The 26,429-nt window shown below is 44.2% G+C and overlaps 1 protein-coding gene across 2 annotated transcripts in view; it reads right to left on the bottom strand.

The window, feature by feature from the left end:
- Positions 1-26,429, bottom strand: part of CDC14A (cell division cycle 14A) — a 182,813-nt gene that overhangs the window by 17,611 nt on the left and 138,773 nt on the right. For both annotated transcript variants that reach the window (XM_075322219.1, XM_075322218.1), the window contains exons 10-14: positions 22,311-22,449; positions 21,225-21,384; positions 10,509-10,618; positions 10,215-10,262; positions 5,319-5,447 (exon numbers count right to left, since the gene is read on the bottom strand). In XM_075322219.1, coding sequence (XP_075178334.1) covers positions 5,319-5,447; positions 10,215-10,262; positions 10,509-10,618; positions 21,225-21,384; positions 22,311-22,449 — 586 coding nt within the window. The remainder of the gene's footprint in view (positions 1-5,318; positions 5,448-10,214; positions 10,263-10,508; positions 10,619-21,224; positions 21,385-22,310; positions 22,450-26,429) is intronic.

A 26,429-nucleotide genomic window follows, 5' to 3' on the forward strand; every position in this document is an offset into this window, starting at 1 on the left:
CATGACCTTGGTGAATACCCGAGGGGCTGTGGCTAACCCGAAGGGGAGAGCCACGAATTGGAAATGTTCCTCTCCGATTGCAAAGCGTAGCCAACGCTGGTGTGAAACCGCAATAGGCACATGCAGATAGGCATCTCTGATGTCGATGGATGCTAGAAAATCTCCTTGGGTCATTGAGGCAATGACCGATCTCAGAGATTCCATGCGAAAGCGCCGCACCTGAACATGCTTGTTGAGAAGCTTGAGGTCCAGGATGGGTCGGAAGGAACCGTCCTTCTTGGGGACTAGGAAGAGGTTTGAGTAGAAACCTCTGAACCGTTCCCGGGCGGGAACCGGAACAATTACTCCGTTGGCCTGCAAGGATGCCACGGCCTGAGAGAAGGCGGCGGCCTTGGAGCAGGGGGGAGTGGACAGAAAAAATCTGTTTGGCGGGCTGGAAGAAAATTCTATCCTGTAGCCGTGGGAGATGATATCCCGCACCCACTGATCGGAGACGTGTTGAAACCACACGTCGCCAAAGCGGGAGAGCCTGCCACCGACCAAGGACGTTGCTGGCGCCGCCAGATAGTCAAGAGGAGGCTGCCTTAGTGGCAGCGGCTCCTCCGTTCTTCTGAGGACGCGGTTTCGCGCGCCAGTTGGGTTTACGATCCTTGGCTGAGGTAGTGGACGAAGCTGAGGGCTTAGAGGATGACCAGTTAGAGGAACGAAAGGAACGAAACCTCGACTGGTTCCTGCCCTGGACAGGTCTTCTGGTTTTAGTTTGAGGCAGGGAAGTACTCTTCCCGCCAGTAGCTTCCTTAATAATTTCATCCAGTTGTTCACCGAACAGCCGGGACCCAGCAAAGGGGAGCCCAGCAAGGAACTTCTTAGAAGAAGCGTCTGCTTTCCACTCTCGAAGCCACAAGATCCTGCGGATCGCGAGAGAATTAGCGCAAGCCACCGCCGTGCGGTGAGAGGCCTCCAGAATGGCAGACATGGCGTAGGATGAAAAAGCCGAAGCCTGGGAGGTCAAGGCAACCATCTCGGGCATAGAGTCCCTGGCGAGGGAATGTATTTCCGCCAGAGAGGCAGAGACTGCCTTAAGAGCCCACACTGCTGCAAAAGACGGGGAGAACGAGGCTCCTGCCGCCTCATATACAGATTTGGCCAGAAGGTCAACCTGGCGGTCAGTGGGATCTTTAAGAGAGGTGCCATCGGCCACAGATACGACTGTCCGGGCTGAGATTCTCGACACCGGAGGGTCCACCTTTGGGGACTGAGCCCACTCCTTAACCACCTCTGGTGGAAAGGGAAAACGGTCATCAGAACTACGCTTTGGAAAGCGTTTGTCAGGACAGGCCCTGGGCTTGGTAACAGTGGTCTGAAAACTGGAGTGGTTAAAAAACGTACTCCTAGCTCTCTTAGGAGAGGTAAACTGGTGTATTTCTACCAGAGAGGCTTGTTCCTCTGACACTGGCGGATTGAGGTTCAGTACGGAGTTAATGGATGCAATCAAGTCACTAACATCCGCATCACCCTCAGATAAATCAATGGGGTACATAGAGGTAGCGTCTGAGCCCACAGTAAAGGTATCCTCCTCACCTTGCACCTCAGCTTGTGAATCAGAGTGGGACGAGGAAGGAGAAAGGTCCCTGCGTCTCCGTTTAGGAGGACGGGGTCCTAACACCTGCTCTGAGAGCTCTGCAGAGCTCGGAGCAGCAGAGGCACCCTGAGAAGGGGGCTGCTGCATGGACAACAGAGTCCGGGACAGCTGTCCCATGGAGTCGGCAAAGGACTGTGAGATAGCCTTAGAAAACGATGCTACCCAAGCCGGGGGTTCAGCCACCGGTGCCGGAGCAGCCTGAGGGACCCCTGAGAAGGCTCCAGGCTGAGGCACCACCATGTTAGAGCAGGCCTCACAATGAGGGTATGTGCTCGGTTCTGGCAGAATGAGCTGACATGCAGTGCATATAGCGTACAGCTTAGCAGTCTTCTTGCTCCTAGTGACAGACATGCTGCTGAGGTGGAGGCTCTGCAGTAATAATAATAATACACTCCTGTAGAATGACCCCTGAGAGTGTATAATAAAAGCCCACAACCAGAGGTTGTGGCTTACCAGACCGAATGACCCCTGTGTGTGCCCTCCGGATTCCACAGCTCGGACCCCCAGTGAAGCGTCTGCCTTCCAGGATGCAGAGCTGCAGCAGCCAGCGCCGATCAGTGTGGAGACGCTGATAAAATGGCGCTGGAGTGAGGAGGGGGGGCGGGGATTAGCCCAGGAGCGGGAAAATGGAGGGCCAAGGAGAGATACAGGGGAGGGAAACATCTCCTCAGAGAGGAGTGTCCTCCCCTCTGCTGAACGGCCGGTGGGTGGCGCCACACTTTTCCCCTGCATGAATCATGCAGGGGAAGCTGAAAACGAAACTAGGCCGCAACTGAAGCCGGGGCCTAGATTTTAACATGTGGCCAACGAGCAGGCACCGTCGGCGCGGTTCTCAGGAAAAACCCAGAGAACCGGCTGGAAATCACAACAAAGTAACAAAACACACTCTCCCCACAATAAATGTACCCGGGACCCCTGAAAAGCGTCTCAATACTTAGCTTTGAGGCGCAGGGCCAAGTCCCTGGGAGAGGGCTGTTAAACGCTCCGTCCGACAGGAACCAGACAGGGCTGCGGATGGAGACCGGTCTTCTGCAAGGCAGAAAGAACCGTGATGGCTCCCACTTCAAGCCAGAGCCCATGGGATGGCGAAGGAGCACGGCATGTGAAGGCTCCAGCCTTATAAAGTCAACCTTAACAGCACCGCCGACACAGTGGGGTGAGAAGGGACATGCCGGGAGTCCAGACTGGACCCGCTTTTCTTCCATATCTTTGATATCAAAAATCTTAAAAATGAAAAATCAGAGAATGCATGTGTGTGTGTGTGACCTCCTGAAACACAAAGCATTGAACTGGTTAGATTGTCATCCAGGGGGTGTATATAGCCGGAGGGAGGAGCTACACGTTTGAGTGTAGTACTTTGTGTGTCCTCCGGAGGCAGTAGCTATACACCCATGGTCTGGGTCTCCCATAAGGAACGATGAAGAAAGATCTCTCTGCAGGTATTCAATGGGATTTAGATCCGGACTCATTGCTGCCACTTCAGAACTTTCCATTGTTTTGTTTTCATCCATTTCTGGGGTCCTCTTCAAGTATATTTGGGATAATTCTCCTGCTGGAAGTCCCATGACCCAGGATGCAAACCCAGGTTTCTGACACTGGGAACTACATTGCAACCCAAAAAACTTTGGTAATCTTCAGGTTTCATGGTGCCTTGCATGCCGTCAAGGTGCTCAGTGCCAGAGGCAGCAAAACAACCCCTATACATCTTTGATCCTCCACCATTTTTGACTGTAGGTACTGTGTCCTTTTCTTTGTGGGCCTTGTTCTGTTTACGATAAACAGTAGAATGATGTGCTTTACCAAAAAGCTCTATCTTGGTCTCATTTGTCCACAATACGCTTTCCCAGAAGACATTTGGCTTACTCACGTTGGCAAGCTGAAGTCTAGCTTTCTTATGTCTCTGTGTCATCAATGGGGTCCTTCTGAGTTTCCTGCCATAGCGTTTAATTTCATTCAAATGTCAACCCGATAGTTTGCACTGACACTGATGCACCCTGAGCCTGCAGGACAGCTTGAATTTCTTTGGAACTTGATTGTGGCTGCTTATCCACCATGCAGACTAACCTGCGTTCAACCGTTCATCAATTTTTCTCTGCCGTTCACATCCAGGGAGATTAGCTACAGTGCCATGGGTTGTAAACCTGACTATATTGTGCACCATGATCATCAATATCTCCAAAGACCAACTTGTAACCTTGAGATTGTTGATATTTTTCAACAATTTTGATTCTAAAGTCCTCAGACAGTTTTCTTCACCTCTTTCTGTTCTTCATGCTTATAGTTGCAAACACAGACACACAATACAAACTTGAGTCAACTTCTCCCCTTTTTATCTGGTTTCAGGTGTGATTTTCATATTGCCCACACCTGTCACTTAACACAGATGAGTTTTGAACAAGCATCACATGCTTGAAACAAAGGTGTTTACTCACAATTTTGGAAAGGTGCTAACAATTTTGTCAGGCTCATTTTGGGGCTTGTGTGTGAAATTATGTCCAATTTAATTTTTTTGCTCAGTTTGTTTTTTTATATAAAAAGGAAAAGGAAAAGGAAATAAACATGTGTATGACACAACATGTGTAATTACAATCATTTTTTTGGAGAAACACTTCATTTTCTGGAACAATTTTAAGGATGTTAATATTTTTGACCATGACTGTAATACGTATTTATAAAAACAACTATATCTGTTTATAATATCCATTATTTTAATGCTCTTATAAAAATAATTTTAAAGCCTACATCTGCATTAGACTAACGTCAGGCCAACCTGCAGATATCGACGGGTTTGGTCGACAGTTTAATGTGTATAGGAGCTCCCAACAGATGATTGTTAGGGAAGATAAGGATGCAGCATTTCTGATTTTGGACAGCTGATGTTTTTATCCTCTAGGAAGTAAGTCGTCGGCAGAGATATTTGGCAGCAGCTTTCTCATAGCGAACCGAGGAAAGTGCAGTAGAGTGATGGCTCCTGTGTATAGAAGACGGGAGTGATAGCTGTCGGCCGAACAATCAGCCAAATGGACAGTTATCTAAGGTGTATTTTAGGGGTGTTAGGCACTATTGCACCTTTCCATCTAATATTCTTTCAGTACACATTAAAATTGTATAAACCCCAGATAAACGTGTCCCACAGTGACGATAAGTTCACAAATGCGTAGAGGTTTCTATAAGAGAGACCCATCCGGTGATAGATACCAATGTTGCCTGACTGACATCAATGTGTTCTAATGCAGAGCTATTTTTCCAATCAAATCTACCAGAACCTGTGACAGACTTTATGGAGTTTTTTGTGCAGAACAGAGTCTCGATGTCCCAGCCTACCTTAAAGATCAGACCCTGTCTTGGAGTGTCGGTGGAGATGTGGTTGCGCCAGTTCAGCTCTCGCCATATACTTTTATGGGAGTTTCAGAGAAAAGCTGTAAACATTTGCTTTCCTGGCCCTGTTCTCAATACAGGTGTGGGTACCACCAATGGTGGAACCATCATGTATCAGAGATTAATGTCATATCCACAGGATATGTCATTAAAATCTGTGATGAAACCAGCTCATATATGGTAACAATAATAGAGGCTTCACCGAAAGGCTTCAGTAGAACAGATATTAAGTTAATAAAAGATTGTGCTTTAAAGTACAATCTAGTAACCTTGCCCATATCTAATGGTTGAAACTCACCCTTTCACCTTGCTGGCTGAAGACCCCGAGCTCTGCCCCACTCTTCTTGCAACTGCTGATGTGGATGCAGACACCCTAGATGACTTCAATGGGGACATGGAGCCCTGTGTGCTGTTAGAGGCGATTATTCTAAGGAAGATCATAAAACAGTTATTTACCAAATTATAATCATAAGAGGATAATAAATAATATTTCAGAAAGACAGTTCAATTCTACTTAGAGCCTCTGCTGCCCAGATTTGGATTGTGGTTGGTTCGGATGTTATCCTTTATTTTTGTATTTTTTTTATCTCGGTACAAATGGGGGTGAGGTCCCTCCCTCCGAGCTGGACATATCACCTATATCGCTTCCCATGGACAGGTGCTGTAGTCGGAGCACTGAGCTTTTCTGCCCTGATTCACAATTATATCACTGACACCAGGTAAGGTTTTAATAGTAGAGTAGTACTGATTGGGTACACCTTGTCGTGGTGGGATGGCTTTTACACTTTTTGATCAAACAGTGTTAAAGGTAACCTGTCATCAGATTTGGTGACTATAAGCTGCGGCCACCACCAACAGGCTCTTATATACATTATTATAACATGCTGTATATAAGAGCACAGACCACTGTGTAGAGCGTAAAAATGACTTTATAATACTCACCTAAACAGTCAGTATGATTCAGATGGGTCAGATGGGTGTCTCCGTTGTCCGGGTTCAGCACCTCCTCTTTCGGCCATCTTTGTCCTCCTTCTTCTGAAGCCTGAGTGCATGACGCGTCCTATGTCATTAACACAGGCTGGCATTGAGGTCCCTCTCATGCGCACTACAATACTTTGACCTGCCCTGCTCAGATCAAAGTGCCCCTGCGCAGGACCTCAATGCCGGCCTGTGTGCATGACGTAGGACGTGTCATGCACTCAGACTTCAGAAGAAGGACGACAAAGATGGCCGAAAGAGGAGGCGACACACCCGGAGAATGGAGACACCCATCTGCACCGCACCGACCGTTTAGGTAAGTATTATAAAATCATTTTTATGTTCTCACAGCGGCCTGAGCTCTTATATACAGCATGTTAGAATGCTGTATATAAGATCCCAGTGGTGGTGCCCGCAGCTTATAGTCACCAAATCTGGTGACAGGTTCCCTTTAACCCAGTAGCCTATGTTATTTAAATGTGTGTAATTCCACATGACCTTTGGCATGCCCTTGACGTGATTGCAGAGCCCTGATGTGTTGTGATAACAGCCGGGGTCTGCTTATGACCCCCTTGCCTGTCATTATGATTTTCCTGTGAACACTGGATCGTGCAGATTGTGATTACTGCTTTACATAGCATCATCAGCGCTGGCATAAATAACACAAGTGATCAGACGACCACAACTTCAAGTCCCCCAAGGATACTATCAAATTATTAAAAGTAAAAAAGAAAAGCTTTTAAAAAGTTAAAAATAATTGTATTTGGTATTGCTGAGTTTGTAAAAGTCCAATCTATCAAAATGTAAAATCAATTAATCAGATCTGTAAATCGTGTAACAAGAAAAAAACCCTGAAATGCCAGACCTACGTTTTTGTGGATGCTGCAACATTGCAATACAATGCAATCAAAATATACAATCTACCCCAAAATAATATCAATAAAAATGTCAGCTTGGAGATCAAAAAATAGGCAATTACACAGCCCCATATCTCAAAAATTGAAAATGTTACAGGTTTCGGAAAATGGCGTTTTATTGCGTTTTAGTGCGGTTTCGGTGCGGTTTTTCCTCGGGTTGGTACATCTGTTTTAATGCATTTAATGCAATAAAGCACATTGAAGAAAAAAAAAAAGGTAATTTCCTTTTGATATAGATAGATAAATAGATAATAGATAGATAGATAGGATAGATTGATAGAGGACAGATCAATCTGTTGATTATCTATCTATCTATCAATAGATAGAGTCCCTGTGAGGACACACTGCAGTTCTCATGGTCGGTAATGTGTTCACATCACCGACTGTGAGAAATGACCTGTAGTTACCTCTGCAGGCACGTTACGAGGCTTCATTCAGTACTGTGTGTCAGTCGCGGCTGGATTCAAGCGTCGTGGGACTTGCGTGGATTACGCCGGAGCTGTGTGTTGGGAGGGGTTAATAAAGGGGTGAAAGAGGGGCTTTTATTTAAAATAAAGGATTTTTCGGTGTGTGTGTTTATTCACTTTACTTACGGGTTATTCATGAAAGCTGTCTCATAGACGCTGCCATGATTAAGCCTGGACTTAAATGGCAGCGATCCACTGCCATTTAATTCATTATTACCTGGATTGCCACCGCATTACGGCAATCTGGAAGAGCCGGGGACACTCCGGGACTGTCACATAATGGATGCGACAGTCCCGGGGCAGCTGCGGGCTGATATTCTCGGCTGCAGGAGGGGGGGCATTAACCCTGGCCCTTGCCCTCCCCAGCCTGAGAGTACCGGGCCGCTGTTGCGTGCTTACCTCGGCTGGACGGTAAAAATACAGCGGAGCCAGCGTTTTTTTTTTTTTGTTTTTTATTTTTATATGTACGTTTGATTTCTATGTGTATTCTATATGTCCGTGTCTGTGTGTGAGTGTGATGTGTGTGTTTACTCTCTGCTCCGCTTCCTCTTCCTGTCATAATGACATCACTTCCCTGCAAAACGCAGGGCAGTGATGAACATTATGTCCTGAAAATGCGAAATACCGCAGGGAATAACGCAGGAAAACGCAATGAACCGCACAGAATTTGCTACCTGCGTTATTCCCTGCGGGATTTCACGATTACATTGCAGTCAATCGAGTGAAATCCCCCAGCTACCTGTGGAAAAGAAGTGACATACAATTGTTTTTCCTGCGGGAATCCCGCAGCAAAACAAGCAGCTGTCAAAATCCGCCTAGTGCGCACAGCATTTTTTTTTTCCCATAGGATTTGCTGGTGAATCACTGCAGAGATGTTATGAACATTTTCTGCAGCGAAACATGCAGCAAATCCACAGGAAATCCGCGGCAAAAACCGGCAAGTGCGCACAGGGCCTTACTGCTATGAAAAAAAATGTAAAAATTTAAATAACTTTGCACACAAAAATGGCCAGTTTTATATGAGCCCAACAGCCAGCAGCAAGGCGACCTCTTTTTGTTGGGTCCCTATCAAACAAATCCCTCTCTTTCGGTTAAAAAAACCTACAATTTTAGGACGGATAGGAACATGCTAGTAAAGAATTAAAATATCCTTTCCTACGGCAGCCGTTATTAAAATTTACAAGACCAAATATAGTTTCTTATATTTAATGATTGCAAAGTATCCGTGAACATTGGAGGCTGTATGGATGATCCGTATAGGCACCAGACTTGAATGGGGGGGTCTCATCTGACATATGGAAGAAACTAGTGCACGCTGCAATTTTTTCACCTGCAGAGTCAGACTGAGGAAAAAATAAATGTACATCTGAACAGCCCTATAGAATAACATTAGTCTGACAGTGGTCTCTTTTTGTTTTTCACGAAGAGCACTCAAGCTGACCATACGGTTGTGTGAAGAACACGTTCACACATACAAATATTCTGCTGCGGATTCTTGTCAAATTCATGTTAAGATCTACGACATCCACATCTGTTATATACATTGCACAGGGTGAAATTCGTAGTGACAATCTGACATATAAAAGACATGTGCATAAAAATCACATCACATGTCAATTTTTTCCACAATTGCACTGATGATATTTGGTAAAACCCCATCAATTATTCTGCTCATATAATATTCTAGGAATAGTCCTGACAGAAAGTACACTGTGTACTTGCCATGTGTGAATATACACGTGCAGTGGTCACACTGTAAATAATCATCTGATTTCAGTAGAATAAATGTGGATCCATTCACCTGTTGAGCAAAATGTTGAGCTGAACAATAAACCTGCTTTAGATTTTAAAATCCACAGGATGCTGCAGAAATGTGATAGACTTTCACAATGAGATTTACTCCTTCAATGTAATGGAGTGAAAACCACTATCAAACTGCAGCACAATCCCCACGTGACAAATGCGGATTTTTCCACAATATTGCTACAGATTTGTGAGATTCACATTGAAACAATTCTGGCACAGTTGCCAATAAAATCAATTGGAAAGTGCTTAGTAATCAACTGAATGAGACTATAACCAATGTCTACTGACTGAAGTTTTGCACAAACTTCGCCGACTGTCATGGCGGCATCGGGCTTTGTTCAGATTGCAGATTCTGACACTCTGCCCGATAGCTTCTCTGGTGTCTGGGATCACCACAAGCAGACTCGGGCATCGACCTGCTGTTTGGTGATTCATAGGCAGGCAAGCAAGAGTTAATCTCTGTTGGCTCCTTTGATCACATATTGAGGGGAGGCTTATCACATCTGCTTCCCTCCTATTTATGCTGGTTGAACCCTTCCACCCATGCCAGCTATAGTTTGTCTACATTGGTCTGTGAGGTGTGGTGTTCCAGACTCTCTGGAGAAAGGTGTGCTTATTGTTTGGTGCAGTTGTGGAGTTCACTCCTCTTGTTTTGTAGCTTCCTTATCTTATTTCCTCCTGAATCTCTTATGGTCTTATACTGTGTGTGTACTGTTTGACAAGAATTTTGCTTTTCCCTTGTCTTTTTATCTCTGGGCTTAATCACACACCTGTCCCGTCCCGCCCTAGGAGGAGGGGGAATCAGATTAAACTGGTCGGGAGCAGGGCCGGTAAGGAGACTCAGGAATCTCCACCATCAGAAGTATCCCTGAGATTAGGGATAGCATAGGGCCCCATAGATTGAGGGACATCTTAGGAGCCCAATTCCCGGTTTTCCAGTCATCGTGACATCTATGGCCAAATAAAGAGACCTTTGGACGAGCTAAAACAAAAAAAACCACACAAGTAATTATTGAAGCAAATCACCTGAAAGGCTGTGATGTAGATCTCGTGTGCGGTTTCATTTCCTCTAGCCTGAAATGGAAGATAGATTGTTTCACAAGTTAGGAATGTAAATGAACACCTTTAGTAATGGGAGCTAGTGTATTCTGTAAAAGCTGTTCTGGCCTCAGTTAAATAAGCTAAAAATAGGGAAAAGAGGCATAACATAAGAGACTACTGTAGAAAATACAGGAAAATATATCAAATTTAGTTAGAGGTACCGGAGGTCTACTATAAAGGATCATTTGAAATAGAGTCTATAGTGAATGCTGCAGTTACCGCAGAGCCCCCGTGGTGGCCGACCTCGGCTGTCTCCTGCTTTTTAAGGCACGTAATTTGTCTCCCTGTGTTAATCCATTTCTCTGTTCCAATTCTTCCTCAGAATCAATCTGCAAGTGAAAACATGGTCTGCATTATACACACAGGAAAATACAATTATCAAAGCAATGGCTCAGCGGATGAAAAAAAAGAGCCGCAACTAAAAAAAAAAGTGCATGTTGAAACAGAAGGGGTGTTGGTAATGAAAGGCAGAGGAAGCATTTTACAGTAATGGAGGGATGGGGTCATTTAGAAATGTAAAATATAGTGAAAGGATTACCAGTATTATTACAAGTGCAGGTGATTTGTAAAAACTTGGATGGAGGGTGCAAGGAAGAAAATAAGAGCAAGAAAGTTCTAGGTAGAGTTTGGGGATGAGGATCATAATGGAAGATGAAGGAAAAGTGGAAATGGTAAGTAATGACGGCTGAACATCCGTTTGACCAGTAGCTATTTCTCCTGACCCTTTCCCCCCATACTCATGTACACAGTTGAGCATGAATCTGTTTCATTATGAAGACCTTGTGTGAAAAAATAATCCTTCTATTTCCCAACACTGTTGTCAGGGACGAGGTGGAGGACCCCTCACACATCGATGGTGGACCAGCTCTGCTGAAATTGGTTGTCTTGGCAGACTTTCATCTAAGGCTACTTTCACACTTGCGTTTTTTCCTGCAGTCGCAATCCACCGTTTTGTAAAACAGCGGAATCCGTTAATGGATTCCGCTGCTTCCCATAGACTTGTATGGACGACGGATTGCGACTGATGGACCTGCGTTGCTTACGCTGGCCGACCCTGCATTGCTTCCACCAGGCGGAAGGAACGCAGCATGTAACGTTTTGTGAGCAGCGGAATCCTTAGGATTTCGCTGCGCATACTCTCTCTGGCTCCCTGCACACGTAACCAGGGTACACATCGAGTTACTAAGCAAAGCGCTTTGCTTAGTTACCCGATATTTACCCTGGCTACATGTGCAAGGAGCCAGCGCTAAGCGGTGTACGCTGGTAACCAAGGTAAATATCGGGTAACCAAGCAAAGTGCTTTGCTTAGTTACCCGATATTTACCCTGGCTACGTGTGTAGGGAGCCCGACAATTCCCCGCTCGGCTCCGCCCCCTCCCGCACTCCACTCCGCATGTACACACGCACAGACACACGTATGCACACACACACACACACACACACATGCACTCACCTGTCCCCAGCCATGCAGTCCCCGGCACTGTCGTCCTCAGCGCCATGGCCCCGCTCGGTTCCACCCACCCCGCCCCCCCCGCACACATTTTCGGTGGCCGAACGATCAGCTGATCACCTGGCGGCCGGCTGCTGTGAGCGATCAGCTGATCACCCGGTGGCCGGCTGCTGTGAGCGATCAGCTGATCACCTGGCGGCCGGGTGATCAGCTGATCGTTCACAATAGTCTTCCGCCGGTAAAACTGGTAAAACTGTAAAGAAAAAAAAAAAGCAGATTACGTTGTTTTGTACGATCCGCTGCATCCGTTGTGCCACTCACTATATGCAACGCATCCATTGCATCCGTCACACAACGCAATGCAACAGATACCGTTCAACGCAAGTGTGAAACTAGCCTAATGTGTATGTCCACCAAAAGAAACACTATATACTCTGTTAAAATGGCAGGTTCTTGTCATGTTAAGAAAATCCTATCAATAAGAATTTAGAACTTTTTCCACCTTTAGGGTACGCTTTAATAAGGCATATAAAAAAAATCAGTCCAATTTTCATCCAGAAAAGTTGGATGATTTTTTTTCTCACTTGTCATCCGTGTACTGTCTACTGGCAATCCGTTGTATATCTCAGCAGCTAGTAGGCTATGTACCCATGTGGAGGGTTTTTTTTTAGTTTTCCCTTGCTTATTTTAATCAATAAAAGCAAGGAAAAAGCATCCCAGCAAAATCTATGAGAATCCTGACTTGCTGTGCACATGCTACTTCATTTTTCCTTGCAGATTTTGTTGCTGAGAAAAGAAGCAGCGTGTCAATTGTTTCTGCGTTTACTTCCTGCGTTTCTATAATCCCCTGCAATGCTTTGTCACTACAGGGGATTATAGTGCAGCACCTTGCCTCACACACCATCCTAGACAGTATGGAGTGTGAGGCTCTGTTCATGGTGATGACCCAGGGTTACTATGGCAGCGATCAGGTCCCTATGATCACATTACAGGGAACCGATCACCAGGGAGAGGTAGGCGATTCCTCTCCCTGCCTTCTGAATGCTGTAATCACACCGATCTCAGCATTCAGGGGGTTAAAATGCCGGAAGCGGCACAAGCACCGCTCCGGGCAGTAAGAGCCAGGTCCCGGCTGTAACATCAGCCAGAGACCCGGCATCGATCACTGGGATTACAGAACCCCCGCAATCGCCATGACTAAAATAAAAGCACAAAAAGAAGCAGGAAAAAACACAAGTAAAAAAACACACAAACACAATAAAAAATGCACGTTTTTTCAGCTGCTTTTTTCCTGCCAAAACATGCTTTTTTGTATGCAGGAAAGAAGCACACAAAAAAGCAATGTGGGCACATAGCCTTATTGTACAATCATTTACAGGACCATTTACAGTGCTCTATGATACAGAATTGTAATGTATCCGTAAAACACGGATGCTACTTGGACGGTCCGTGTGGTATCTGATTTTTTTTCTCACACTCATAGGCTTAAATAAGTGAGTCTCGTCTGATTTACTTGTCCACTCGTAGCATGCTGTGATATTTTTCCTTTGGCCGAATACAGCTGCGAAAAATGCTTCCCTGGGAGGGCAGTGTTTTACGCCAAACATACCTTATGAAATTGTGGCCAAAAAGTTCAACCTTGGTCTAATCAAACCATAAAATGTTTTCCCACATTTTTTTAGGAGACTTGATGTAGGTTTTGGCTGAAGATAGCCAGGCTTCGATGTTTTTCTTGTAAGAAAAGGTTTCTGAGTGTCTCTATATTACCCAGCATGTATTCGTGCAGATTCCTCGTTCTTTCTTCCGGTCCCTGGAATCTCTAATGATTACCTTTGTCTGGGGCTCGTCCAGGTCAAGGGTCCAACTGGCCAAATTACAAAGACCCAAGGATATGGGGGGTATGGCACTTCCTGATCTTTATATTTACTATCTGGCCGGACAAGTGAAATATTTGGGTCCATGGACCCTTCCTCGAGTTGGGGGTTCTCCGGAGGGACTCCTGGCAGAGTTCACAGGTGTGGAGCTCCTGTGGCCGTTACTGACGGATCACAGGAGGTCCCCTGAGGGTCGTGTCCTCCCGATACACAAATTGGGGGCCAGGATCTGGAAAGAAGCTAAAGCCATATTTGGATTTTGTGATGTACCAACTGAGACGCCCTTGTGGGATAACTTGGACCTTCCACATTTTTGTGGGTTGCCGGGGTTTGGTGAATGGAGGAATCGCGGAATAATCTCCCTGGGATCACTGGTCCGGGATGGTGAACTCCGCCCCTTTGCGCAACTGCGGACAGAATTTGACTTGCCGGAATCTCATGGGTTTCAGTATCTCCAGATTAGGCACGCCTTTCGAGCTCAGTTCTCTGGTCGTGGGGTTAGATTCTCTTCCTTCCCAGTTATTGGAATTATCAGATCACAGGGCCCTGGTGGTCTTATCTCTAAACTATACTCCTCTCTCATTCGGGCCAAGGCCATGAATAATCCTCTTTCTGTCCGTGAGAGGTGGAGTGCCAGGATCCCTGAAATTGATGATGTAGTGTGGGATGACATTGTCGAATCCCACACATTGGTCTCTCCTGCTGTTAACAATAGACTGATCCAATTATATATAATACACCAAAGTTATATTACTCCCCAGAGACTGAACAAAATGAAAAAGCTGAATAATTCGGTGGGGATGGGCTGTCCGAGATGCGGGAGAGACGGTGCTGATTTCTGGCACATGATATGGGATTGCCGGGTTATCCTCTCCTATTGGAGCGAGATCATAATGACTCTTTCCGCCATATTTCAAAAAGCGGTTGCTATGTGCCCAGTCCTATGTCTATTTGGGGTGGTAGATGCACGCTCCTGGTCCCAAGATGAGAGTCTATTAATAAAGAAGGTTCTTTTTCTGGCCCGGAAAGGCATTATACTAAATTGGATGAGCACTCATTCCCCAACTAGAGCCTCTTGGATTGCATTGGTAAACGCAATAATCCCGTCAGAGCAATTTGTTTACAAGTCAAGAGGCTCCCCAATTAAATTTGACAAAATCTGGGGTAGATGGATGAGGTCGCCCTTGACTGGCGGATCTCCTGGTTCTCTTGCTGATAACCTACAATCGGTATTATTGCAATAGCCAGTAGTGCCCTGAGATGCAGAAAGGAGACACATGTGATCCGTGATGCAAAATATGAGGGATACCACGAGTTCCCCGAAGCTTGGGTTGCTCTCTCCTGGACGATATGGGTTCTCTTGCCTTGAGTTGGATGTGTCTCGCGAACTAATACCTTTGCTAGGTTTGATGCTATTTGGATATGCTGAAAATAATGGACGTAGATTTGATTGTTGTTACTTTATTATTCTGATATACAACCAGTTTACTTGTACACTGTCTCACTGAACAATTTGCTGATTTATTCTTGTTTGTAATGCTTTACTTAACTTTCAATAAAACGAGTTTAAAAAAAAGAAAAGGTTTCTGTCTTGCCACTCTACCACACAGGCCAGACAGGTGTCGAATATGGAAGCTTGTTGCCACAAGCTGTACAAAATCAGTACTTGGTAGAAATTCCTGCAGCTTCTTTAATGTTGTTGTAGGCCTCTTGGCAGCCTCCCAGACCAATTTTCACCTTATTTTGTTTATCAATTTTTGAGAGACATCAAGTTCTAGGCAATGCATTGTGCCAAAGGTAAGCCCCTACTTGAAAGATGTCTTCACTGTGTTCCAATGTATACCTAATATTTTTTTTACCCTTTTCCTGACTGATAACATTAAACCATGAGATCCCTATGCTGTGTTGTAAGCTGTTTAAAAACCATGGCTTTTGCGGTAAAATGCAAAAAAAACCCGACATGAAAATTCTATTAGAACAACTAAGCATTATATGGGGTTAATCAGAATCACATTGAATTATGGCAGCTGTGTACTGACTATTTAACATGAGTGTAAAGGTGATTGGTTAAATGTCATTGACATCTCCCTGTGTTTGGAGGGTAGTGACAGCTTAAGGACTGGAGTCTTTCATCTCCATCTGAGAGTCTTCATTTAATTTTGGTTTTGTTTCTCTTTGTGCTAAAACAGTTAATGTCAGTTTTGCTGCTAGCAGCTTTCCAGCAGTGCATGCAGGTCAGCTGCAGCTGCTCTGTAGCCACATCCCTTTGTGTTTAAGTAACAGGGTTTCCCAGCATTCTTTGCTGATTATACAAAACCATTTGTATGCTGGCTGCCTTGGTGGAAGAAGCTACTGTGGATTCATCCTAAGACATATCTTCTCCATTTCAGTTGTTATTCCCATTTGTCTTACCTACCCTCCTGTTGTACTAGTGCTGCGGTGGGTCAATTGTACCTTACCTCCAACTCCCTAGCCAGGACTATAGTATGGATTTTTCAGGACTTCGGGTATTCCTGCTCAGTAACAGATGTGGAACTTGTAGAGATTCTGGCTAGGAGTACAGGATACAGCACCAAGTAAGACAGGAGGTGTCCCATCTACCCTCTCACTAGTGCCAGGGCCCATCGTTGTTATTGTATTTCCCGTGTCCCCTTTGTTTGTTGTCTTGTTGAGGTGTGTTTTTGTTGTGCCTCAGACATTTGTTGGTGTGAACGCGCTCGTCATGCTTATTGCGTAACAAGTGCACATGAGCGTAAAAGCGTGACACTAATTCTGAACACATTCACTTTCCCAATTATAACATGGTGCTCACACTTTTCCAACCAAATTATCTTAGTTTTGTTTTTCTTATTTCCCCCCTCAAAATGATTTAAATTTGTTTCTCGATGGATTTGTACAGATTGTGGGTAACATTAAAGGTGGAAAAGCTTTGAAATGATTTTTCTAGGTCTGATTTTTTTTTTTACATACCAAAAACCTGCATACAAGTACATGTGGCTGCATGTAGTAATCTCCCAAAATAGCGGCACCAACAGCAGGAAATGAATGGAATAAAGCAATCCCAATCAATGTCTGTCCTCTCTGCCCATGATCATCTCTTCGGAAGCAAGAAAATAACAAGATCTTATTTACACATCCTGAGTGTAACACAGCAGCAGACTTGTGTCTGAGAAAATGGTAAATTGTACGTTTGGATGAAAAGTGATGTCAAATATGGAAGTCAGCACAATCTTATATCACCTGCAGTGAACATGGAGCCAAAGAAATGTTTCACCTTGATTTAGCTACGAAAAAAAAAATAATCCCAAGCGAAACCAACGTAACAAGAATAAAGAGCGTGGATATGACGACTGCTTCATCTGCAGGTTGGCCTCCGCTGGGATAAGCAGGTACAAGGGGAAAGGCAGCCAAAATCATCATCAAGAGAAATCACCAACAGAGCCCGAGCGATGGTAATGTGCAAGGACGTCAGGAGAACGCGGGAATGTCTGTTATTAAAAGGGATAATGACTCCATTATGTTATGTGGAAGGAAAATGCTTCTTGTCAGGACAAAATACGAGCGATTAGTATAAGACAAGCAAAGCTTTTACATGGAGCGCTCTGTGCCCCCGCAGCACACTTACACAAAAGCGTGGACTGCGAGCAGCCGCAAAATACTGAAATAACTCAGTGTATCTACAGATGCTGAGCTGCTTCCTACACGCGGCAGATTACCCATTGGGGCAGCATGGATGTAACACCTCAATACAACAGAACACCTTGTTTACCAGTTCATCATTTGAGCATAATAGCTTCATAGCATGTTGTATGATCTATATTTTATGATTTATTTCCAGGAATACAGTAGTGTATGCTCTGATCGTTATGTAATAGTGCTGTCATGCTAGGTACAGGGAAGTACCAAGCGAACGGCAAAAGGGAAGAGGACCCCTGTGTCTAAGGTGTCTAAGGAAGGGGGAGATGGTAATCTCTAATTAAACCTACAGCTGGTCCCTCACCACCCTAGATAGGCTCCGCACTTATGCGCCAAGCCATAGGTATCCATAGTGCTGGGCCCAAAATAGGGAACGGAAGGGATGAGCTCTTTGTCAACCCCACTAAACACTAAAGAAGACAATAGGAAGACAAATAGGGAAAAATGCATGAACTACTTATCCACATATGACTCAGGTAAAAGTTCAGCAAAGTTATAGCAACAACACCCCAGCTGAGTACAAGCCACCAGCTTGCATCTAGAGCTGGAATTCGCTGAGTAATATAATCAGCACAAGTTCAGGGAAGATGGGAGTATTTAAGCACATGGAAAATACTGATAATCAGCAGCTGGATGGAAGGAGGGCTCTGTTGGGTCTTAAAGGGGAAGAGATGAATCCAGCAGAAAAGCTACCTAATACAATGAATACTGACAGCAGAAACAATAGAAAGTCACGGAGCATTTTGCGTAGCCAAATGCTGTGATCTTCTATTGCAAGAAATCACATGACTGTGTCATCCGTGACAAGTGCGTACCAGATGTTCCACTCGCGGAGTTTCAGGCATATTTTAACCATGATTTAAAGTTCAACTTTTAATCATCTGCAATAATGTAATTCGTGTTCACAAAAGCTAGCTGGAAAGGTGATTTCTAAGCATTTTAACAAGCATAATCCTTTCTGGGCTCCTATACTAAGCACTCATTCAGACGTCTGTTAAAAATTAGCTGCCAAGAGTGAGGTTCATAAGTACAGAGATCGAAGGTTGTCCCTTTACCTTTTTGTACACAGATACCTCCTTTACCCCAAAGGCCAACACAAAGTTACACTGAATCTTCTGTCATACTTGCTGAATGGGGTAACAAGTATTAGACAGCCCCATATTAACAAAATAAAAAAAAGAATACTTACCTCTGAGACCAGAATTGTTCTTTTGATCTCAACCCTATGTCCTATTACATAAATAATGTCACAGGACAGCTGCAGACAATCAGCAGCCATCGGTTAGTGGCAGTCTTCACTATTCCATCAAAATAAACATATTTTATTCAGCTATCAATAAGGGGTTTTACCATAGAGGATAAGTCCTTATAAACTGACACATCGTCATGATCTGCATATTGTTATTTATGCAAACTTGTCTAATAATTACAAATTCTCAACATTTTTTCATCAAAAAATTGAAGACTCCATCCACCCATCATGAGGCGACTTCATACCTTATGTGCAAGAGTAGCCGTAAATAATATTGAGAAAAATATTAGATCTGGCTAAGCACTAATTGAAAGATAGGTGGATAGCGGTGCACGGCCCCAAAAGGCGCCACACCCCAATACACAATACAAAAAGAAAAAAGAATTAAAGCATGTAAGGTCCATCCAATGAGTTCTTGTCACTGATAGATGCCTTCTAAACTTTTTGATACCTGACCTTTCCTTACATGTATAGCAATAGTACAATCCTTGTATTTATTAATGGCAGTGTGCTAACGCACGTTGTATGCAAATCTCTGCATATTGGCCACAGCTTTTGTGCATTTCTACATTAATTTAAAGGGAATCTGTGAGTAGGATCAACCCTCCTACGCCATCTATATGGGCACGTAGTTCATAGAACACTGAATGAAGTTATAACTTGATATTTGTAATCTGATGTTTTATTCCAGAAAAATCCATACATTTTCCAGAGAATCTGCCTCCAGAGCTTACTTTAGATAAAAGTGGGAGTTACCAGTGTAAGACATGTAGAGCAGGCTGTCGGTCATTACATGGGGAGATAAGGTATGCACACCAGTGACTATGGAAGGGGAATACATGTAATAGCAGAAACTGCTGTGTGAATACTGACCTGAAAAATTCAATAGCTATATGTATAGAATGAAATGTGAAAAATGGAACCTGCATTACTGCCATGAATATATGAATAAAGAGAAATTTAGCTACTGAATTGATCAATGCAATAGAGCCCCAACACTACGCCAAAGTATTTCTCTACGTTGGGGTCCCTAGCTTGTGTGTGTCCTCTCATGCAGTTAAAAAACTTACCGTGTATGGGAAGCTGAGACCCAGGCTATATATACGATGTGGATTGGCAATAGGTGTGTATGGGGAGGGTTCACAAACGAAAAATTACTAACATTAAGGAATAACGTTTGGAACTCCATTCTATGTCTGAACTGGGTGCAAAAAACCTAAAAAACATCACTATGGGGAGATAAGGTATGCACACCAGTGACTATGGAAGGGGAATACATGTAATAGCAGAAACTGCTGTGTGAATACTGACATGAAAAATTCAATAGCTATATGTATAGAATGAAATGTAAAAATGGAACCTGCATTACTGCCATGAATATATGTATTCACAGTATTCACACAGCAGTTTCTGCTATTACATGTATTCCCCTTCCATAGTCACTGGTGTGCATACCTTATCTCCCCATAGTGATGTTTTTTAGGTTTTTTGCACCCAGTTCAGACATAGAATGGAGTTCCAAACGTTATTCCTTAATGTTAGTAATTTTTCGTTTGTGAACCCTCCCCATACACACCTATTGCCAATCCACATCGTATATATAGCCTGGGTCTCAGCTTCCCATACACGGTAAGTTTTTTAACTGCATGAGAGGACACACACAAGCTAGGGACCCCAACGTAGAGAAATACTTTGGCGTAGTGTTGGGGCTCTATTGCATTGATCAATTCAGTAGCTAAATTTCTCTTTATTCATATATTCATGGCAGTAATGCAGGTTCCATTTTTCAAATTTCATTCTATACATATAGCTATTGAATTTTTCATGTCAGTATTCACACAGCAGTTTCTGCTATTACATGTATTCCCCTTCCATAGTCACTGGTGTGCATACCTTATCTCCCCATAGTGATGTTTTTTAGGTTTTTTGCACCCAGTTCAGACATAGAATGGAGTTCCAAACGTTATTCCTTAATGTCGGTCATTACATGTCTCACACTGGTAATGCCCTGTTTCATGTAAAATAAGCTCTGGAGCCAGATTCTTGGAGATATCTGTGTTCAGTCCAAAGATCTTATGAGCTCATTTACATGTCAGTAAAAACATGGATTTCTCTAGAATAAGATCACAGATATCAAGGTATTATTGTATCCAGCTTTCTATTACCTAAATGGCAATATATACAGCTTAGGGGGTTGATCCTACTGACAGATTCTCTTTAATATGATGGGTGTACTAACCTTGCTATATGTCTTAAAAAACTAATACGTGTTAAGTATATGATCGCTGGGTCCCAATCTCTAGGCAAAGGATGGCTGATGCTTCACTCTAGTACAGGACACACAACCTCCATACTCATAACTGCTGGGGGTCCTATGGTATGAGCCCCAACAGATCAGATATGTAGCTCTCATTTGGTGGATTGATGATAAATTGCAAGACTCCCTTATAATTATGCAACATTTTAACAGGTATAAAGGCCCATCACCTAATTTTTGGGTAACACAAAGCTACATTGACACAAATATGAACCAAATGAGGAAAAGGCAACAACAATAATGCATAAATGGGTCTCGACAGTATGGAAGAGCTGTGCAATAAATTATATTTAGAGGATATCAGATGTAACATGTAGACATGCCACTGACTCCCGGACACACTAACCTCCCCTGATCTGTCCATACTGTGATGGCGGCTGATCCTGCTGCTCACAGACAGATCTTCAAACTCCGATAAGATCCGGTTCACTGTTCCATCTTCCAGTTGGATCTGTTTCTGTTTACTCCTGTGGAGATCTCCCTGCAACCACAGCCAAGCCTGCTTCCTAAAGACGAGGCAAGAAGACATTAGTCTTCCACAGCTTAAGTCCGTTCTTATAATGATAACAACAAAATGCAGAAATTGTCCCATTCACAGCTGAAGAAATTCTATTGCATGAAGAGGCATCTTATACGTACTTGGCAATATACTCTGGTCACAGCTATAATTTGCAAAGGGCTCGCTCACACGGGCGGATATTCTGACATGCGAGAGAATTGCCCAATTATGTTAATGATACTCGGCTTAAACTCTGGGTTGAGTGCTATCCGACAAAATATCAGATTGCACTCGTGTGAAAGAGCCCTAAAGAAGCCATATAATAAGAAAATTAACATTCATTTTATCACTAAAACCTAAAAATTACTATAAAATGATAAAAAAATGATATTTTTTTTAAAATGTATATCTACAATTTGAAATGGTTGCCATTAATAGTCTCTGTAGCATTACTGATTATAAAGAGAGGCTGTAGTCAGCAAGAGTTCGGTGTGTGGCTACAACTATATGGTGTGTGGATGCAACTACATGGTGTGCACCAGTGTGTGTGGCTGTGACTACATGGTGTGCACTGGTGTGTGGATGCAACTACATGGTGTGCACCAGTGTGTGTGGCTGTGACTACATGGTGTGCACTGGTGTGTGGATGCAACTACATGGTGTGCACCAGTGTGTGTGGCTGTGACTACCTGGTGTGCACTGGTGTGTGGATGCAACTACATGGTGTGCACCAGTGTGTGTGGCTGCGACTATATGGTGTGCCCCGTTGTGTGCGGCTGCGACTACACACAATGGGGCACAGTTTAGAGACACTGGTATGTTGAATAGATTGTGTTAATTACTCAAGTGTCACATAAGTTGCTGGCCTCCAGTTAGAGTAACGGGAGCTCATGCCAGAGTTTGAGCGTTCCATCATCCATACACATAACTTACTCTTCCAGGAAGTGTTGTTGGGGCCCGATGATGGAACCAGGTCGACATATTCTAATCCACGCTATTGCTTCGGCATGTGTGAATCTGTAGTGCTTCATGATATAACAAGCAATCAAAGTACCTGTCCTGCCTAGGCCAGCTGTGGGAAACAACGAAAAGAGAGGTGAGATGATCTGTGAAGTCTTTAATTATTGAAGGATAAAAGCAGACTGGCTGAAAAGCCACAAGACCAAGGCTGCAATTCATCCTTCATTCTCGTTTCTGCAGTGATTTGCTGGCTTTAGTATTAGGCTACATTCACACTTCCGTTGTTTTAAATCCATCAGGTCTGTCGTCACGCAGCAGATGCAACGCGAGGCCATCTGTTGCAATCCGTCGCATAATTTTTGCAGGATACCGTAATTCCTTAAGGCGACGGATTGCGGCAGATGCAAAACAAAACAAGTGTGAATGTAGCCTAAGGCGGGCTTTGCACACTACGACATCGCACCTGCGATGTCGGTGGGGTCAAATTGAAAATGACGCACTTCCGGCATCGCATGCGACATCGTAGTGTGTAAAGGCTCGATGATACGATTAACGAGCGCAAAAGCGTCGTAATCGTATCATCGGTGCAGCGTCGGCGTAATCCATGATTACGCTGACGCGACGGTCCGATGTCGTTCCTCGCTCCTGCGGCAGCACACATCGCTGTGTGTGAAGCCGCAGGAGCGAGGAACATCTCCTACCGGCGTCACTGCGGCTTCCGTAGGATATGCGGAAGGAAGGAGATGGGCGGGATGTTTACACCCCACTCATCTCCGCCCCTCCGCTCCGATTGGCCGCCTGGCGTGTGACGTCGCTATGACGCCGCACGACCCGCCCCCTTAATAAGGAGGTGGGTCGCCGGCCAGAGCGACGGTCGCAGGACAGGTGAGTCCATGTGAAGCTGCCGTAGCGATAATGTTCGCTACGGCAGCTATCACAAGGATATCGCTGCTGCGACGGGGGTGGGTACTATCGCGCTCGGCATCGCAGCATCGGCCTGCGATGTCGCAGCGTGCAAAGTACCCCTTAGTGCCTCATTCTCTATACCCCACTTTTTACTTAATTTTTTATATTTTCTAAACTTTTAAAAATCTCTTTCTTTTTGAAGTCTTTTTTGATTTTTGCTCAACAACTTTACTTATCCAGATTCAGGCAAATCTAGACAAATTCATGAAATGCGACGTCTACCAAAAGTCACCTTTTTTACACATCTGACTCAAGTCTTTGCCTGAAGCAAGGTTTCTGGAGGAGTTTTGAATTAGGCACATTTTTGTAACTTTTAAAGGATTTGCAATTTTTGGTGCTGAAAAGTCACATAAACAGGTTGAAGATTTTGAATTTGCGCCAAATTCATGAACCACATGAATAAAAGTAACATCAATATATCTCAAATGATGAATTGGGCCGTACGTCAAGAGAGGAAACCTATATGGCCACCAGTCTCTCCCTTTATTTCCTGCAGATAGATTGTGGTTTAAGGCTATGACCGCACTTTGCGTCGTCCTAGTTGCATTTCTAAACGCACGTTTTGGAATTAATTGATTTAGCCAAAGTTGCCTTTTTCTGAAATTTAGCGCTAAAAACCCATGCGTATTTACCGCGTTTTAGATGCATTTTCAGCCCTATTTACATGCTTTTTCCCTACGTTTTGAACATCAAGACACTGCTAAATAAAGATTAAATAGTCAAACAGAATGAAAAAAGAGGAAAAAAAGCAAAACATAATTTTTGAATTATTTAAGAAAATAGTTATATTTCATGAAATTATAGCGGTTTTATAATATTTATTGCTAAAATAGCGATAAAATCATAATTTTCAAAAATTTAATTGTCAGACTATGTGTGTGTGTGTGTGTGTGTGTGTGTGTGTGTAAAGGGACATATTATTCCATTATTTTAATGTCTAAAAAGCATGTAAAACGCAGGAATTTTGATGTTTGTTGCTTTTGATACTTCTCATTGACTTCAATGTTAGCAAAACGCTGCAGAAATGGCAAAACAATTGACATGCTGCTTCTTTGAACGCATGGTTTTTGCCACAAATTAAGCCAATTAAACGCAGCGTTTTAAAACGCAAAGTGCGGTCTAGAAATCTACATTTTCCATATACTATTATGGAAAAGCAAAACGTATGCCTTTTGGCATGAATACGCTGCAGTTCAAAACGGACCTAAAAAGCAGCTGAAACGCACGTGGAAACGCAAAGTGCGGTCATACCCTTAAAAAGCCAATTTTGAAATTCCTGACAGGGACAGCTCATTGATTTCATTGAGCACTGTCATGCTTCCCCTGTAAAATTGTTGAAAACTGCCCACCGTATGGTTACAACACATAGTACAGGTTGCTAAAGCCAGCGCCATAGTACATTAGATGCTGGTAGGGGAGTTTTGCAAGTTACTGGAGCAATACAGTGAAGGACTGATCGGGACACTGGAGAGAAGACAGAGGCGTTTTTCTTGACTGCTGTCTTTTCACTGTGCACTGTGGGTAGAACAGGCAGCTGTAGTGTCATTGCCTCTATTGGTGGTAGCTGGAGGCTGCTTTTAGATCTAATCCCAAGTTTACAACTCCAACAATAGTTTTTTTCCCCATAATCTGACTCCAACTCTATCATAAATGGCCAATAATTGTTAATATAAGTATTACGCTAGGGCGGATCTGGAGAAGCATGAAAGAAGGGAATTTTGTTTACTTACCGTAAATTCCTTTTCTTCTAGCTCCAATTGGGAGACCCAGACAATCGGGTGTATAGCTACTGCCTCCGGAGGCCACACAAAGTATTACACTTAAAAGTGTAAGGCCCCTCCCCTTCTGGCTATACACCCTCCCGTGGGATCACGGGCTCCTCAGTTTTAGTGCAAAAGCAAGAAGGAGGAAAGCCAATAACAGGTTTAAAGACAAATTCAATCCGAAGAAACCTCGGAGAACCGAAACCATTCAACATGAACAACATGTGTACCCGAAAAAAACAAAAATCCCTAAGAAAACAGGGCGGGTGCTGGGTCTCCCAATTGGAGCTAGAAGAAAAGGAATTTACGGTAAGTAAACAAAATTCCCTTCTTCTTTGTCGCTCCTAATTGGGAGACCCAGACAATTGGGACGTCCAAAAGCAGTCCCTGGGTGGGTAAAAGAATACCTCGTGATAGGGCCGTCAAACAGCCCTGTCCTACAGGTGGGCAACCGCCGCCTGAAGGACTTGTCTACCTAGGCTGGCGTCCGCCGAAGCGTAGGTATGCACCTGATAATGCTTGGTAAAGGTGTGCAGACTCGACCAGGTAGCCGCCTGGCACACCTGCTGAGCCGTAGCCTGGTGCCGTAATGCCCAGGACGCACCCACGGCTCTGGTAGAATGGGCCTTCAGCCCTGAAGGAACCGGAAGCCCCGCAGAACGGTAGGTTTCAAGAATTGGTTCCTTGATCCACCGAGCCAGGGTGGATTTGGAAGCTTGCGACCCTTTACGCTGACCAGCGACAAGGACAAAGAGTGCATCCGAGCGGCGAAAGGGCGCCGTGCGGGAAATGTAGATCCTGAGTGCTCTGACCAGATCCAACAAATGCAAACTTTTCTCAAATTGATGGACTGGATGAGGACACAAGGAAGGTAATGTGACATCCTGATTGAGATGAAAGGGAGATACCACCTTAGGGAGAAACTCAGGAATCGGACGTAGAACCACCTTGTCCTGGTGAAACACCAGGAAGGGAGATTTGCATGACAGCGCCGCTAGCTCGGACACTCTCCGAAGAGACGTGACCGCTACTAGAAAGGCCACTTTCTGTGAAAGACGAGAAAGGGAAACATCCTTCATCGGCTCGAAAGGCGGCTTCTGGAGAGCAATTAGAACCTTGTTCAGATCCCAGGGCTCTAACGGCCGCTGGTAAGGAGGAACGATATGACAAACTCCTTGCAGGAACGTGCGTACCTGAGTAAGTCGTGCTAGGCGTTTCTGAAAAAATACAGATAGCGCTGAGACTTGTCCTTTAAGGGAGCTGAGCGACAAACCTTTTTCCAACCCGGATTGCAGGAAGGAAAGAAAAGTAGGCAATGCAAAAGGCCAGGGAGAAACTCCCTGAGCAGCGCACCAAGATAAGA

Source organism: Anomaloglossus baeobatrachus, chromosome 8 (genome assembly GCF_048569485.1).
Source record: "Anomaloglossus baeobatrachus isolate aAnoBae1 chromosome 8, aAnoBae1.hap1, whole genome shotgun sequence".
NCBI lineage: Eukaryota > Metazoa > Chordata > Amphibia > Anura > Aromobatidae > Anomaloglossus > Anomaloglossus baeobatrachus.